Here is a 16,665-nt window from a genome sequence, read left to right as displayed (position 1 = left end):
TGGAAAAACACAATGGAACACTATGAGTCATGGATTGGCTTCCCCAGAGCAACACTCCTGAAGCAACACTGCCTCATCTTGACAAAGAAAAGAACAAAAAGGTAGCCAACATCCAAAGAAGAGCTTTGAATGTCCTTCAGGAAGAATGGAGAACTATTCCTGAAGAATAGTAAAAGGAATTACAAGAAAGCTGTCTAAGAGAGTCCAGGCTGTGTTAAAAAAAAAAATATGGTGTTACCAAATACTGACTTTAAAGCTCATCAAAATTGTACACATCAACTGTTTTGCCTTATATAGTGTATTCTACTATAATACTAAATTAGAGCACATCAGAAAGAGGTAAACAAGCAAGGCTAAAAAGAAAGTGTATTACAACCTTGGGTTGATGGAAGCAGGAAGCTTTTCTTCAATGGCCGCCACAAATAACACATCCATGGCGCCAGCTAAATAGGAAAGATTCAAAGTAAGACAAACATTCACACCAGCAGCCAAAAGAATGATTCAATAAAGGTGCAAGGCTTTTCTCACCTAGCGATTGCTGGCTTTATTAATATAAATACTCACTGCTGTGCTACCTGAAATCCCATAGCAACCCAATCCCAAGGTATTAATGAAAATCCATCCTTTAGTCCGCATGCATTATTCACAACCTTATCCAATTAACATGGAGGCTGGGCTGCAATGCCGTTCACTCTAACCCCCATCCATGTCTCTGCCAATTAGACCCCAGCTCTTTGAAGGTAGGCAGTAATGATCACTACAATGTGGGTGAGCAACACACGAGGAGCGTGAGTATAGGAAGGGAGAAGCAAACAAAGGGAAAGATGGAGGAAGGAGTGTGAGGTGTAGTTTTTTTTTTTTTTCTTTAATGTTGCTGTGATGGAAAGCTGCCCAGCTCAAGTCTAGTAGAACCAATGAGCTAAATTAGCTGTTGTTGTGCATCAAGGGCTCAACACTTGATAGCGATTAACATTGCTGTTTTGTCTCTTTGACTGAGGGGGAGGAAAACATTTGTTAAGATGGGAATTTATATAATGATCACATTTATTTCACATGCTTAAAAATTCTTTGCATCAAGAGCATTCAGTTAAATTATTTGCCAAGAAAATATGAGTAGTTTGAACATTTTAATAAACTGAAACAGCATGTTAACAAATTATATTCAGGTCAAGAATCACAGCTGAGGAAATATTTGCCAGCTTCATACCAGTCTTAGAAGACAGTGAGGTCTTCACACCCTCACTCAGTGTGGATGCTCCTGACATGATTCACCTGGCCATGCAATAACTTTGCCTCAGTCTTTTTTTATTAGATGCCATATCTGTAGATGGAATGAGCTGGCATTAGTACCATCTTCTGTCTCATGCTCCTTCTCTTTCTATTGTTGTCAGTCTCCTCGCTCACAATTTAATATCATGTCTGCCTGACCTGCAGGGATTCTTTCAGCCCGTTTACTCCACTAAAGTGGAGTCAACACAGCAGAACCACTCAGTGGAAGCACACAATTACTGTCTGAATGAGGTTCATTATAAGTTTATTTTGCAGCATTTTTGCTCTGAGTTCTGGCCATTTCCACCAAGCCCTCCACCAGCAGATTTACAGCAGCTGAGCTGAACTCTAACCATGCTCTAAATAGCGCCATGAAATCACCCAAACCTATGCCTAATTGTCTCATTTTATTTATTACATGGGTCATTACATAGATGATCAAACCAGATTAATGTGTTTAATTATTCTCACTTCCATCAGTGTGTGTAGTAAAAGTATGTAATTAGCTATTTGGATTATTAATAGGACAATTACGCCAGGCTACATGGCTCTTATGGAAATGAACCTCAGGCTCGTAAACCTCACTTAGGCATACGGCAACAGCGAACCTTCTGAATAATTTACATACACTTTAATATTTTATGCATAGACATATTTGTGCATGTTGTCCATCTTGAGGTAATTTGTTGTGCTGTATTGCTATACTTTTCTGACATGTTAACTGAACTGAGGGTAGCCAAACTAGGCTGAATGATTATAAAGGTGGGATCACTAACTAGACCTCTCAGTAATGTGACTGCACCACTGTCCTAAAAAAAAAAAATCCCCACGAACATCATCCATGAGTTACACATGCAGACAGAATGAATTATTGATGGTGTAGACAGAGTCTGGTTTAAAGCTGTAAGCTGATAACATACAGTGGAACACTTCATCTAAATAAACAGATCGAGATGGAGCTTGTTGTGGAGCCAGTCATTTGCTTATCGTGCTGCAAGTGCGCCTGCATTTTTCCACATGGCTTCTCTCACTACAGGCAACTGTATACCAGCGGGAACTTGTTTTAGGTAAAAGAATCCACAGGGAGTGGAGAAACAGGGACAGAGAAGTGTGAAATTACATTTGAATACATCCTCCCATCCTTTTGGTGTGAGTTTATTCGTGGGCATGTGTGCATATACTCCAGAAGAGGAGGTTCCCCATTTTTGTCTACAAATTCCAGCAACTTTAATACCCACACTGATCAGCTCCAGTGGTGCAGAAAAATATCCAAAACATCCAGCTTATAGTAAATGGCAGTTAACTGCTTCTTTTAGTTTGCCAAAATTATCATTTGACTACAGCTTCAAGGAACACAGAAGAAAAATTGAACCTACATCTCAGGTACACTGTGTCCGTAGTAAACGTGTAAAAGCACAGTTAAGATTTTAAAGACATTTTAATACACTTTAGGTTGGGGAATTTTGTTGCAGTAGTGCATAAAAATGTAGAAAATATAGTTTTATGGAAATAATAGAAAAACATGGCATGGCTAAACTACAATTGTTCTCTGCAGGTGATTGCGTTACAAACCAAGACTAAGAAGAGTAAATTCTACTCAAGAATGCAGCTTTGAGGGAAAATGGGCTCCATAGGCAATAAACACATCTGAGAGAACTCTAGATTGTTTACTTTGTTTGATCTTGGTTAATATAATTCATTCTGAAATAATGTGTTTAAATTATTAACAAATTTAGTTTATTACATGATAAATATGATGAACAAAAACTGTACTTTCCAAGCTCAATTGGAAAGCGCGGTGTTGGATATTTCTGTGCTCCGGTCAAGCGCGAGGAACATTTTGCTGTTTTTTGGGGGGGGGTTGCATCCTGTGTGAATGAAATCAGTTTGAAACCATAGCCACTCAGCCTGATTGATCAAGCAACCAAGAATTATTGTTTGTTTATTTAACTCCTTATTTAAAAAAAAGAGCAAACAAAAAAACAGGGATATTACTGATGGAGATTATGGAATTGTTGCTTGTGTAATCAGGAATCAAATGATACAGAAAGGCATAAAAGGAATGACTTCATGGCATTCCAACCTGCACTGTTTCATGGTGAACTCCCTCTTCATTATTTACATGCATTTTTACACACTTGATTATTTTTACACATTTGGACCTGATTATTTGAGTGTTTCTCTCACCAAGACTTAACTAGGACTGGCTGGCTGTGCAAGCCCTTTCTGACTTGTGTTTCCCTACTGGCAGGCTGACATCCACTGTATCTAAAATCCTCCATTGGATAGATTCCAACTCCAACTCCACTGTCTTGTGTTGCATCTAATGATGGTATTCTTTGCTTTTAAAGTTCACTGTTGGTCTCTAACCAAATGCTGTGCAGTGCAGAACAAGGACCACTGTTCCTAACTGCTCTCTAAGGGCATGAGGTTGCTCATTGCTCTGTGGTTTATTTGTCGTAAAGTAGGGCAACTTTTATTTGCAGAGTTGCATCGTTTATGTCGTGTTATTTATTCGTTCTTGATCAGTGGGTGGGTGAGTGGTTGCACCAACCGATGAACCTACCTCATTCTTCAATATCCACCCTTTCCATTACCGCAAATTGAATCCAATTCCAATTCGGTTGGGAAAAAAGCAGAATTCTATTATCTCATAACTGCGTAAAATGTGGGTGCGGGAAAAAAGGAAATATGCAAATACTATGAATGAAATCAGATACAGTTAACACACACCATTTCCAGCTCAGAGCACTGGCCACAGCAAATCTGTGTTCTTGCTGTTATCATTCATTTTTTAACTATGTTCCCTGAACAGTCTCCATGGGGTTGATGTAGTCTGTGTTTGGTTTTAAATTGCTAATTCTAGATCCATAACATCCCCTGATGCTGTGCTTAATTAGTCGGTTCTGTCTCTGTATTTTCTATAGAAACCCCTGAATCGGATCCCACTGAGAGCTCACCACCCAGTGAACATGTCAACTTCTCCAGTCTTCAGGGTCTCAGGCGACACCCTACCTTTGTTCCTGCTCCCAGCTCCCAGTTTCAGTGGGCCATCAAATCAATGCGCATTCCCAAACTAGGCCTTCCTAAAAATGTGGGCTATGTGGGTAAAAAACCCACCTGGGAGCCAATGGAAGCTAAAGCAGGACCCATTGAGATGATGACCCTGCCCACCTTCCTTCGACAGGACTACACAGATAATTATTCAGGTGAAGGCAAGGAACAGGATACAGAGAATGTCAATACTCCAACTGCCAGAAGCGCATCAGGAGAAGAGAAAGAGATAGAGGGTAGTGGAGAAGGGAGCAACGCGCAGGCTGGATTTGGAATGAAAGACAACAATTTGGACAGCAGTGGCATCAAAGTGATTACTGAGTCGAAATCTTCACTCAGCCAGAGTGATTTTGCCACTGTGGCTGAGCGCACAACTCTGTCCCACTGGCAGCTGGTGGAACAGCCCACAACCCCACCTCAGGTCTCCCAGGAAACAGAGTCAGCAGAGGAGGCTAGGGGCGAGATCTTCTACATTCACAGGCCTACTGACAAGCTCTCATCTACCTCCTCACACAGCGAGGAAGTTAGTTCAAACTCCGGATTCACCCCAATTTATAGAAAAGACAGTAAAGTTACAAGCACTGATGAGGTGATGATTACCACACATGAGGCTTTGATAGAGATGCTGACAACTTCTGAAATGACGACGGCAGAGCTTCTGGCCAGAGATGCACAGACAGTGGATCCTGCTACCACAGCAGCCACTATAGAAAATAGATCTTATACAGAGGAGCCATCTATTTCCATTTCATGGGCTCAGGAAGACAAGGAGAAAGCTACAAGTTTACCCAACGTGCAGGGCCTCTCATCGACTCCTGCACCCGAGGGAGCATCCACAACCACTTCTGGGGTCATTCACTTGACTACTGCCGTATCAGACATCAAGGTTGCTGCTACAGAAATGGAATCCAGATCTGCCGTTTCTGAGTCTTTTGTTGTGGGAAGCCATTGGACGCCATTCAAGGGCTTAAAGTCAGAGGAACATAAAACCCCGCCAACAACAGAAGATACTGGTACAAAGAATCCTTTTGGCATTCTTGTACCCAGCTGGGAATTTGGGCTCATCCCATCAGGTAGGTTAGCTTCATGTTGTTCCCAGTGAATTAACTGTCATTATTGTCTTCATCATTGTGATTGTCTAATCAGCAGAGATTTATTTAATTATGTATGCAGATTAGTTGAAGACAAAAGCATCAGTACCCTCCACCTTAAAACTAACTCAGATATAAAACATATACTCCCAACTTGGTCTGTCTGTCACTTGTTGTTTCATTCTACATCTTGTTTCTGTCTCCTGCTTTGACATATATCATGCATTCTTAATCCAGCCTCGTTTGCCCTTTGTGCCTTCACATTTACTTTCATTCCTTGTCCCACCCTCCCACACTGGTATGGAGACAACTTTAGACAGAGAAGTAGTGCAGTGAGATGAGACCAGCTAGGTCTTAGTGAAGTAATTAGCGGGTCACAGTGAGTGCAATTAGGTGAGCTGGGAACAGGCAGAGATCCGAGTCCCCAACAAATCAATGTAGACACAAACTACAAGATGGAACTCGTAATAGACTGTGGTCTCTTCTTCTGTCTCATTTTCTTTTGTGTTCATGTGTATTTGACTCGATCTTCCATTTTTGGCTCAACTATGTTTTCTTATACACTCACAATAATTGCAATGTCTGTGCTCTTTGTCTCACCACAATCACATTGATTTCTTTTGATACTTAATGCACCTGCTACTTGTGGCAGAAAACCTCAAAGTAAATGAACACGGCAAATGCTGCATGCTGTATAAGTCTACTCAGGTCTCTGAAATTTGTCTGGTTTTAACAACCAAAATGTGTTTGCTCAATGTTTAATGAATCTATGTGGAAGGATTGCAATATTTATTGCATGATCCTCCTTAACTAATGCCTTATATTCATCCTCAGATCTGTGCTTCTAGGTTTTGAAAATGCATTTTTAAAATCATGATTTGGATTATGAGTCATCCTGCTCAGTAAAGTGCATTTCTAAAAGTTTTATGTCATCACGTGGAGCTGGTGCTGTTGGGAATCACATTGCACGTGGCCCACCTACTGTACAGTTTTTTATATATATATATATGTATATGTAGATAGATAGATAGATAGATAGATAGATAGATAGATTTACACTACCAGTCAAAAGTTTGGACGCACCTTCTTATTTAATGGTTATTCTTTATTTTCATGACTATTTACATTGTAGATTCTCACTGAAGACATCAAAACTATGAATGAACACATATGGAAAAAAGTGTGAAATAACTCAAGACATGTTTTATATTTTAGATTCTTCAAAGTAGCCACCCTTTGCTTTGATTAGTGCTTTGCACACTCTTGGCATCCTCTCAATGAGCTTCATGAGGTTGTCATCTGCAATGGTTTTCCAACAGTCTTGAAGGAGTTCCCACAGATGCTGAGCAGTTGTTGGCTCTTTTGCCTTCCCTCTCATCTCATCTCATCTCATCTCATCCCAAACCATCTCGATTGAGTTTAGGTCTGCTGACTGTGGAGGTCAGGCCATCAGGCACAGCACTCCATGACTCTCCTACTTGGAGAAATAGCCCTTACACAACCTGGAGGTGTGTTTGGGGTCATTGTCCTGTTGGAAAATAAACGATGGTCCAACTAAACACAAACCGGATGGGATGGGATGTCGCTGCAGGATGCTGTGGTTGCCATGTTTGAATAAATCCCCAACAGTGTCACCAGCAAAGCACCCCCACACCATCACACTTCCTCCATGCTTTTCTGCGCCACACAAAGACGCAGCGGGTGGAACCAAAGATCTCAAATCTGAACTCATCAGACCAAAGCACAGATTTCCACTGCTCTAATGTCCACTCCTTGTGTTTCTTGGCCCCAAAAAATCTCTTATGCTTGTTGCTTTTCCTTAGTCATGGTTTCTTAGCAGCTATTTGACCATAAAGGCCTGATTCGCGCAGTCTCCTCTGAACAGTTGATGAAGAGATGTGTCTTTTACTGGAACTCTGTGTGGCATTTATCTGGGCTCTAATCTGAGGTGCAATTTCTGAGGCTGGTGACTTGGATGGATTTATCCTCAGCAGCAGAGGTGACTCTTGGTCTTCCTTTCCTGGGGCGGTCCTCATGTGAACCAGTTTCATCGTAGCACTTGATGGTTTTTGCGACTGCACTTGGGCACACATTCAAAGTTTTAGCAATTTTCTCGACTGACCGACCTTCAGTTCTTAAAGTAATGATGGACCGTTGTTTCTCTTTACTTAGCTGATTGGTTCTTACCACAATATGAATTCTAACAGTTGTCAAATAGGGCTGTCAGCTGTGTACCAAACTGACTTCTGCACAACACAACTGATGGTCCCCACACCATTAAGAGTTCAAGAAATTCCACAAATGAACCCTGACAAGGCCCACCTGTGTAGTAAAAACTATTTCAGGTGATTACATCATGAAGCTCATTGAGAAAAGGCCAAGGGTTTGCAGTGCTGTCAACAAAACAAAGGGTGGCTACTTTGAGGAATCTAAACTATAAGCCAAATTTAGAGTTATTTATCATTTTTGTCTTTGCTACACAATTCCATATATCTTGTTTTAATATATTTGATGTCTTCAGTATGAAGACATTGAGAAGGTGTGTCCAAACTTTTGACTGGTATATGCATTTAAAAATTATTATATATATTACAATAAAAAGTCTGAATATATCGAATGAAGTCATCCCCACAGGAGAAATCAGATTTGGTCGAGTGATGTTTTCTAGTTTACAGGGAGCTGTAAAGCAGGAGATGAGCTTTCATCCATTTAATAACAACAGGAGGAGGAGATAGATTTTGATTTCAGTCGAATGCACCCCAGCAAACCAATAACGTAGGCTCAACTCTGTCTTGTTTGCTTGAGGTGCATGCATTCAATATATTTCACATTTTATGAATGCTTTCCATGGAGCATGACCATGACCCATTATGCAATCATTTAATTTAGTGAACGTGTAAATCCTGCCAAATTATTTTATTCAGAGAAGGAAAAAACTGTTTATATAACTGCAGCTCAGGGGCATTTAAAAAAAATGTAAACACTATATTCTCTGTGTCCAGCTGTTTATTACATCAGAAAAATAAAAGAAAACAGTCAGTAGTAGAGGACATTTTGTCTTTATCATGGTGATATTTGAATGGACTGAGTGGCCCTGCTCTTGTTGAGTGATTAGAAGCATGAGACCACTTCCTCTGTGTGACCTTTTATAGTTGTCAGTTTTTAGTACAGAGGAAATTACAGCAATGGTTGTCTGCCCATTACTTCAGAGAGATAGAGACAGAGAGAAGGGAAAGGGCAGGAGGATGGACAGCCCTGGGAAGTAAGAATAGGGGGCGGGAGGGTTGAGGCAGAGCTGGAGAGAGGTGAGCGTGTCCTCCACAATGCTGTGGGTAGGAGAACATAAAGCTCTTTAATCAATGATCAGAGACTACACTAACCATAGTCCTGTGGGCATCCAGAGAGCACATTGTTCCTCCCCATGTTTTCTTTTTCCTCTCCTCCTTTTTATTTTTTTTATTTTTTTTTACATGTCTGTGCTTCCTTCCGATCTTCATTCATCGCTGTCTGATCAGGCTCAGCCCCTCTGTGTCCTGTTTGGCTATATATCTCTGTGATAAGACAATGGTATATAACGAAACACCCAGCTTTTCCAATCCCTTGTCACTCTGGCCTCCAGCTAAACCCACACAGATGGGTGGACACACACACTCAAACACAAACACATACATAAGGGAAAAAAGATATGTGAAGAAGCACCAGCATGCAGAGCTCACTCTGAGGTAAACCTCTCTAATCCAACCCACATGTCACACCATCATATACAAACACACACACAGGATATGTGCTAATCCCTCTCTGTGAACACTGTGAAAAGTAGAGACATTTATTTTCTTTTTAAAATTTATTTTATCTTAATTTCCATATTGTATAATCCTAAAGACGGCATTTGTTGAAGTTTGCAACTACGAAAAGTTACAAAAATTGATTTCCAATCCAACGTGTCTCAACAAGCATGGAAATTTACCGACTGCTTCAGAGCACTGGCATCCAGCCCTTTGGGGTGATGAAGCAAGGCAGGTGCATACAGTAATATTGGCTGTCTATCCAACCTTTAAATTACCAATGCTAGTCTGATACTCTGGCAAACAGGGAGCAGGATGCCTCTGAGTTATAGCCATTTTGACTGAAGCCTTGTCCCAGGCTCTAGATGGATCAGACCTCTGGCAACATCAATAACATGGCAGCCAGCCCTCTACCAAATTAGAGTGTTAAATTTGGAGGAGAAAAGCCAGTAGGTTGAAGTGTGTGCATGTGTGCGTGCGTGTGTATGTGTTTATGGGAGGGGGAGACGGAGATAAATGGAGACAGGGACAGACTGGGGTGGCATATTATCAGTGTGGGTCTGTGGATAGATGTTCAGTTTGTCTGCTGGCTGTTGGAGTCCTTGGATAGGCTGTCTGGAGCAGCGAGAGGGCACATTCTCAATGCTGCATATAGAAGTGTATTGATTTTCCTGCCTCTCGCTCCCTGTGTCTTCCATCTTTTTTTTTTTCTTGACTATCCTTCTTTCCCTCTGCCTTACTAGCTTTTCTCATCTCCCTCCTTACCCATCTCCCTGACTTTATGTCTTTTATTACTCTGCTGGTCATTGTTATGACTCTCCCTGGCATAATGTTTTGATAGCCTCTTGAACTCCAACATGATACAACACAAGGCAGTCAATTGCTGTCTAACTGTATCTGTCCCCTGTAGGATCCTCTGCCTCAGCAAAATCACTTGCGTTTAAAAAAGAAGTCACCTCACTTTAAATCCATTCATTGCCTAATCAGTCATCCTCCCCTCTACTTTCCATCTCCAAGTTTCTCTTCTTTCTTTTCATGGTGTAATTCCACCATTTTTCCATATCAAACACTCCTGCCGAATCGAATCCAGTGCCACTGGCTGCTGCTTATTAAATGAATGGGCTTTGTTAAAGAGGAGCCTTAAGGGACTTTTGGTTCCATCATGGTGTGGGATGAAATGGTGTTACATACCGCTCTGTGCTGACTGAGCATAGGCCCTTTGTATCCCGTTAACCAGGGAAATAACAGCACTACCAAAGTGTTGAAAATGAGCTCAGATCAACTGTGCTGAGGAATCACACTGAGCCTTTTGTGTACATCATTAACTGTTAATGATATTAATGCAGACCAGTCGTAAATCCACTGAATTTCCATCAAATCCTACTGTCAGTTTCTCTGTAAACAGATGTATAACTTTGAGGATATCTCAGTGATTAGTCTCAGGTGAAGTCTACTAAGGAGAGGATGTCATTCATTGAGGAAATAATCATGCCGGGACCCAAATACAGAAACCACAGAGGCAAAATGGAAATTTACAAAAAAATAACTCCTTTATTGTCAGCACACAGGTATGACTGAACAAAAGTTCATTCAATACAAGTCTATTTTTCAAAAACAAACACTAAAAGTCCTAATCAAAACAACCAAATGTAGTAAATTATCCTGAGATCACAAATGAATTATATGCAGAAACAGGAGGGCTTTGTGACAGCAACCTGACGAATACGGAGGGAGAAAATGCATACTAAATAAATACACCAGGGAGAAGGGTAAGAAGGTGCAGGTGAATTCAATTAAGACAATAATGAGGACGGGAGAAGGAAAAAAAGAGGACAGTAAGATGCAGAAATTAGCATGAAGAACTAACCTACAAAATGATTACTGATTACTACAGCTATAAAAAAAAAAAAAAAGTCAGTTATTTGCCCCTCAGGGATAGGAGAGCAGAGACAAACAGAAACAAACAAATCCATTGCTTTACTGACAAACTAGTCTTTTCTTCATTCTTGCATTCTTGCTACAGTTACTTGTTGTGTTGTCAGTTTGTATTTCCTGAATGTTCAGACACAGTGTTACCACCCTGAGATTAGCCTTTAGGTCTGTATCCTCAGATAAACAAGATGGTCTCAATTTCCAGTCAACTGAAAGATCTCTTACAAGTGTGAATCGATAACCCCTGTTTTACCCCCAAATCACAGTTTACAAGAGGATGTTGGCCAGCAGGACTATCAGTACAGCTGGTTTTAAAACCTTCTTTCATTTGATCTTACAGAACAGAAGAAAACTACATCAGTGCTATCACACTGTTAGTCATAGACTAAACCCATCCATATGGCATTAACTCCAGCAAACTATAGACTGTACATCTATGATGGATGTAGCCCTTTTTTAAACTCTATATTGCTCAGCCAGCTATACGTGCAACTTAGGTGCAGTTTTTTTTTTTTATTAATTATGGTTGGATCTGCCCCTTAATGCATCTCCTCATACTGTGTTTCATTTTTACTCATAGTAAGAATGAAACACTCCATTATGCAAGAGCATAATTCATTAATGTGAACTTGGAAGACTTTTCATTTTTTTTGTCTTGTTCCTTTGAAAATTGATAATATGGAATATACCATAAAGTACAGAGTGAATAACATATACCAAGTACATAAGAAGAAGAGTAAAGACTAAAGAGAGCAATAAATCAAAAGCAGCCTTGATGAAGTACAGAGAGCTCAGTCAAACACGATTAACCTTTAGCAAGTCAAGCTGAGCTTTACTTGCTGAGCAACGTCCAAGAAGTGGGTAAGCACAAGGGCCAGTGATACAAACGTTGTGCCTGGCAAGGTCATCATCTAACATTACACTGAGCAGTGATATAAAAACAAATTCTTGCTCCTTTGCAAAGCACTGTTGGTTTTCAATGAATAAACACAAACCCATCCTGAGTAAATTTCACCAGGGAATTTTTATTTTCATGCTCCTTATGCAATTTTTATTTTACATCAGCCAAAACGCTCCAGCAAAAATATCTGTTATCAGTGTTAACTGTCTTCTGGGAATGGAGAGTATTCTTTAAACATGTAAAAGTCAATGACATGCCACTTAAGTTGGTAAAGCTAATACTCTGTGAAAATTTTGGTTTAATATTCTGCAGCAAGCTTGGAAAAGCATAGAAAAGTCTTGAATAGGCGTTTTTATGGCATCATAAAAATGCTTTATTATGTTTGCTGCCACAACAAAACCTGGTGATTATTCAGCCTCTAGGAGCCCCATCACAGGCAGCTGTATTTTATTTTTTAGATTGTATGACCCAGAGCTCCCATTATGGCAGATGAATGACTGCATCTCTTGACTGTTCCTGGTAGCAAATCCGCAACAGAATTGATAAACAAGTTTTGTTGTTGTTTTTATGAATATTTTCTCATCTCAAAGCCCTCTAAAGATCAGTTGGGAGGCAGACAAAAGTGCAGCGTTAACTCTAGTAATGCAGTAACAATCAATACTAAACTTCAGGTTTTTTGTGTCCCTGGGCACAACATATGCCTTCTAATCATGCATTTCTCTTTTTATTACTCAGCTTTATACTCACATATGCACAAAGCCCCTTTGTGTGACCATTTGTGGTCTTTTCCCCCATTCAGCTCTCAGTAACTTTGCATTTTTGTATTGCAAGTTTACGATAATTGATCCTACTCCCATATCAGCCAAAATATGGCAAACATTTGCTCCTGTTGCCTTTATGAATGAGTCACATTCAAACCAGCTGACTCAATGAGGAGTAAAACAACTAAAAGTAAAATCTCACAGCAGATACAGCCATCAGCTGCTTGGTGGAGCATTCAGGCATCCTCATCTCTGCCTGTTTTATTGTACTCATTTTCATTTTGAAGCTACTCAAAAGAAGATGAATGAAGACCCCTCCCGGGTCATATGTCACCCTATTTAAAAAAAAAAAAAAAAAAAAAAAAAACAAGAACAAAAACCAGAGAGCATTTCACTCAGGGATTTTTTTTTCTGACCCAATGAAAAACTGAGTGTTTGTTGTCAGGCACAGACTTTGGGATCCCGCTGGTTTGTAGAGTTTCAGTGAAGCAAAGAACAACATCACCTCTGTGTGCCACCAATTGTGAGGTGATAGGGGCGATGGATGGAGACAGAGAGCTTGACGTGGTGCTGTCAGACAGAATAAAATCCTTTATGTGGAGTCATTGTGTGACTGTGCAGAGTAGAAAACACTCACCTGGTTGCATGATGTAGGTTACAGTGGAGCATTCAAGTGCCATCAGATTAGATGTCAGGAATCAGCTTCCTTCTGCTGAAAGAGACAAGTATGTAACAGTTCTGTCCTCTCCGAGGTCAGAGAAATGAGACAAAATATCAGCTACTTTTATTACAACCAAATGCGGAGCATCTAGGCATTCATTTTATGGTAACAGGTCACTAGGCAGAGCGTAAAAACAATGGCTGCCAAACATGATTTGAATACCAGCATCCTTGCGTGTTCCTCTCACGTTTTCGCTCTCCATTTGCAGTCAGACACATGCGCGCAAACCTGTCAGGATCTCAGCAAGTGACACATGCGTGCACTTGCCGTCAAAAATGGAGCTGCCTGCCATCAAGGTTAACAGCGAAATGTATGATTTCGAATTGAGGTATTTTCTAGCTACAGAGGAGTGGCAGCAGAGAGGATGAGTGCACCCAGCTGGGGGTTTTGAGTTGCCAGATTGCCTGACTGACTTTGTTCCTTCTCTGTGGTGCTAAAGGCAGAGCAGAGCAGTGGCAGCGGTGTTTGGCTCCCAGCATCAGTCACAACGCATCATGTAGCAGCCAGCCCACAGCGGGTGCAAGGGCTGAGCGGTCTCTTCATGTAGGGCATGTCAGACACACCCACGGATCTGTCCCAGCGAGAAGGATTCAGAGACGAGGAAAAATTACAAGTCACAAGAGGGGGAAGGTCTCTAAATGGGTAGAGGATATGAAGGTGTAAATTATACAATTTTCTGAGTTTCTGCTGGCAAGCAGCACTCTGGGGTCATCTAAAGTAGTTCTTCTTTGTTGAGTTTTAAATATTTCTACAGGCAAACCCTCCTGCCCACAGCTTGCTTGTAGTAATAGTGCTGCAATGCTGTCAGAACAACTTCCTCATGGTAACCACAGTGGGATAGAGACATACACACAAGGGAAGATGAGATTCCTAACCACACACACATGTGTGTGTGTGTGTGTGTGTGTGTGTGTGTGTGTGTGTGTGTGTGTGTGTGTGTGTGTGTACGGGTTCGTACTATCCTGGTGGGGACCAAAATCTGACTTTTACTATCCTGGTGGGGACTTTCTGCACCGTGGGGACCAAAATCCAGGTCCCCTCGGGGTTGAAAGCAATTTTCACACTCAAAATGCAGTTTTACTGTCAGGGTTACAATTAGGTTATGGTTAGGTTTAGGGTAAGGGTTAGGGTTAGGCATTCATTTTTAATGGTTAGGGTTAGGGTAAGGGGCTAGGGAAAGCATTATGTCAATGGGATGTCCCCACGAGGATAGCAAACCAGACGTGTGTGTGTGTGTGTGTGTGTGTGTGTGTGTGTGTGTGTGTGTGTGTGTGTGTGTGTGTGTGTGTGTGTGTGTGTGTACGGGTTCGTACTATCCTGGTGGGGACCAAAATCTGACTTTTACTATCCTGGTGGGGACTTTCTGCACCGTGGGGACCAAAATCCAGGTCCCCTCGGGGTTGAAAGCAATTTTCACACTCAAAATGCAGTTTTACTGTCAGGGTTACAATTAGGTTATGGTTAGGTTTAGGGTAAGGGTTAGGGTTAGGCATTCATTTTTAATGGTTAGGGTTAGGGTAAGGGGCTAGGGAAAGCATTATGTCAATGGGATGTCCCCACGAGGATAGCAAACCAGACATGTGTGTGTGTGTGTGTGTGTGTGTGTGTGTGTGTGTGTGTGTGTGTGTGTGTGTGTGTGTGTGTGTGTGTGTGTGTGTGTGTGTACGGGTTCGTACTATCCTGGTGGGGACCAAAATCTGACTTTTACTATCCTGGTGGGGACTTTCTGCACCGTGGGGACCAAAATCCAGGTCCCCTCGGGGTTGAAAGCAATTTTCACACTCAAAATGCGGTTTTACTGTCAGGGTTACAATTAGGTTATGGTTAGGTTTAGGGTAAGGGTTAGGGTTAGGCATTCATTTTTAATGGTTAGGGTTAGGGTAAGGGGCTAGGGAAAGCATTATGTCAATGGGATGTCCCCACGAGGATAGCAAACCAGACATGTGTGTGTGTGTGTGTGTGTGTGTGTGTGTGTGTGTGTGTGTGTGTGTGTTCCCTTCTATTACCAATTTTCTGACCTAAATCCATTTAGATAGTCACATTGTAGAGACCTGACTAGATTTCAGGGACAAAAAACAAGTCCCTAAAGTTTAACTCATTCAATATAAGGTTAGGCAAGAAGTAGTTATCCTTAGGGTTTAGAACTCTGAAACGGATAAAAGTGTAATGTCCTCTAAAGGAATGGAAATAGAACTCTGTTTCCAAGCATGCTTGGCATATTTGTAGATTTTTGCAGAAAAGATTTGAGAGAAATAGAATAGAAACTGAAGTATTTTGGAGATTAATCATTGCCTTCTCAGCCAGTGTCAGCATTGGCCTCATCTCTTTTAAGCATATGTGTCAATCACAGTGAGGAAATGGCTCGTCATTTTCAAGTAAAGAGTGGAAATAAGCTTCACCAAGCAAGAAAGTATTTTTGTTTTTGATCCAGTTTAACAAGACACAAATGTACACCATCGCACTGTGTTTCCAAGGGAGGTTGTTCCTTTTAAAATTTCATTTACATTCTTGAGTACACTGAAATTCTAGTGTGTCTCAGTGATGTGCACCTAGTGCTTAGTTCCATGATTTCTAACAATCACAGTTAGAAATACAGTGTCTTGTAGGTGTGAAATGTTTCTGATCTATACACCCACCAAGAGTTATATCCAACACATGCCAAGCTGGTTATTGTTTGTTCATTGCATTGCCAAAGTAACCACAATGGTTCATTGTGTAAATTGGTAGTGGGGGCTTTCCTACAGTCTACAAGCAGCATTTGATGACATATAACAGAAACATAAATTATAATTTGTATTACAGCTTATTTGAAACAATGTTTAACAAATCATCAAAAGAATTTTTTCTTGCTGAAACCTCCTTATTATTCTGAAAATGCCAAAACTCACATATTTCACTCATTTTCCAACCTCTCGCTTCTGATTTGCATGGAATTCCTTTGTAAATCTTTTGCACCACATGTGCTGCAAGGGCATAAAAATATCAGAGGAGGACTGTGGATTTCAAGGTCAAAACATACCATCATGTTCCCTGCACTTCATGTGGCACATTTTGCAGTGCAGCTTACTGAATACTGAAAATATGAAACAGCATACTGCACTCATTGCACACTTAATTTGACAGCATATTTTTCATTCATCGTGCATCTTGA

The 16,665-nt window shown here is 40.9% G+C and overlaps 1 protein-coding gene across 1 annotated transcript in view; it reads left to right on the top strand.

Moving 5' to 3' along the window:
* The window catches only part of ncanb (neurocan b), a 173,518-nt gene that overhangs the window by 65,220 nt on the left and 91,633 nt on the right, over positions 1-16,665 (top strand). Inside the window, exon 9 of the mRNA XM_063465887.1 lies at positions 4,197-5,396. Within this exon, the coding sequence (XP_063321957.1) occupies positions 4,197-5,396 (1,200 nt within the window). The remainder of the gene's footprint in view (positions 1-4,196; positions 5,397-16,665) is intronic.

Source organism: Pelmatolapia mariae, linkage group LG23 (genome assembly GCF_036321145.2).
Source record: "Pelmatolapia mariae isolate MD_Pm_ZW linkage group LG23, Pm_UMD_F_2, whole genome shotgun sequence".
Classification (NCBI taxonomy): domain Eukaryota; kingdom Metazoa; phylum Chordata; class Actinopteri; order Cichliformes; family Cichlidae; genus Pelmatolapia; species Pelmatolapia mariae.
The sequence above is the reverse complement of the archived record's forward strand: the minus strand, read 5'-3'. Positions and strand labels throughout refer to the sequence as shown.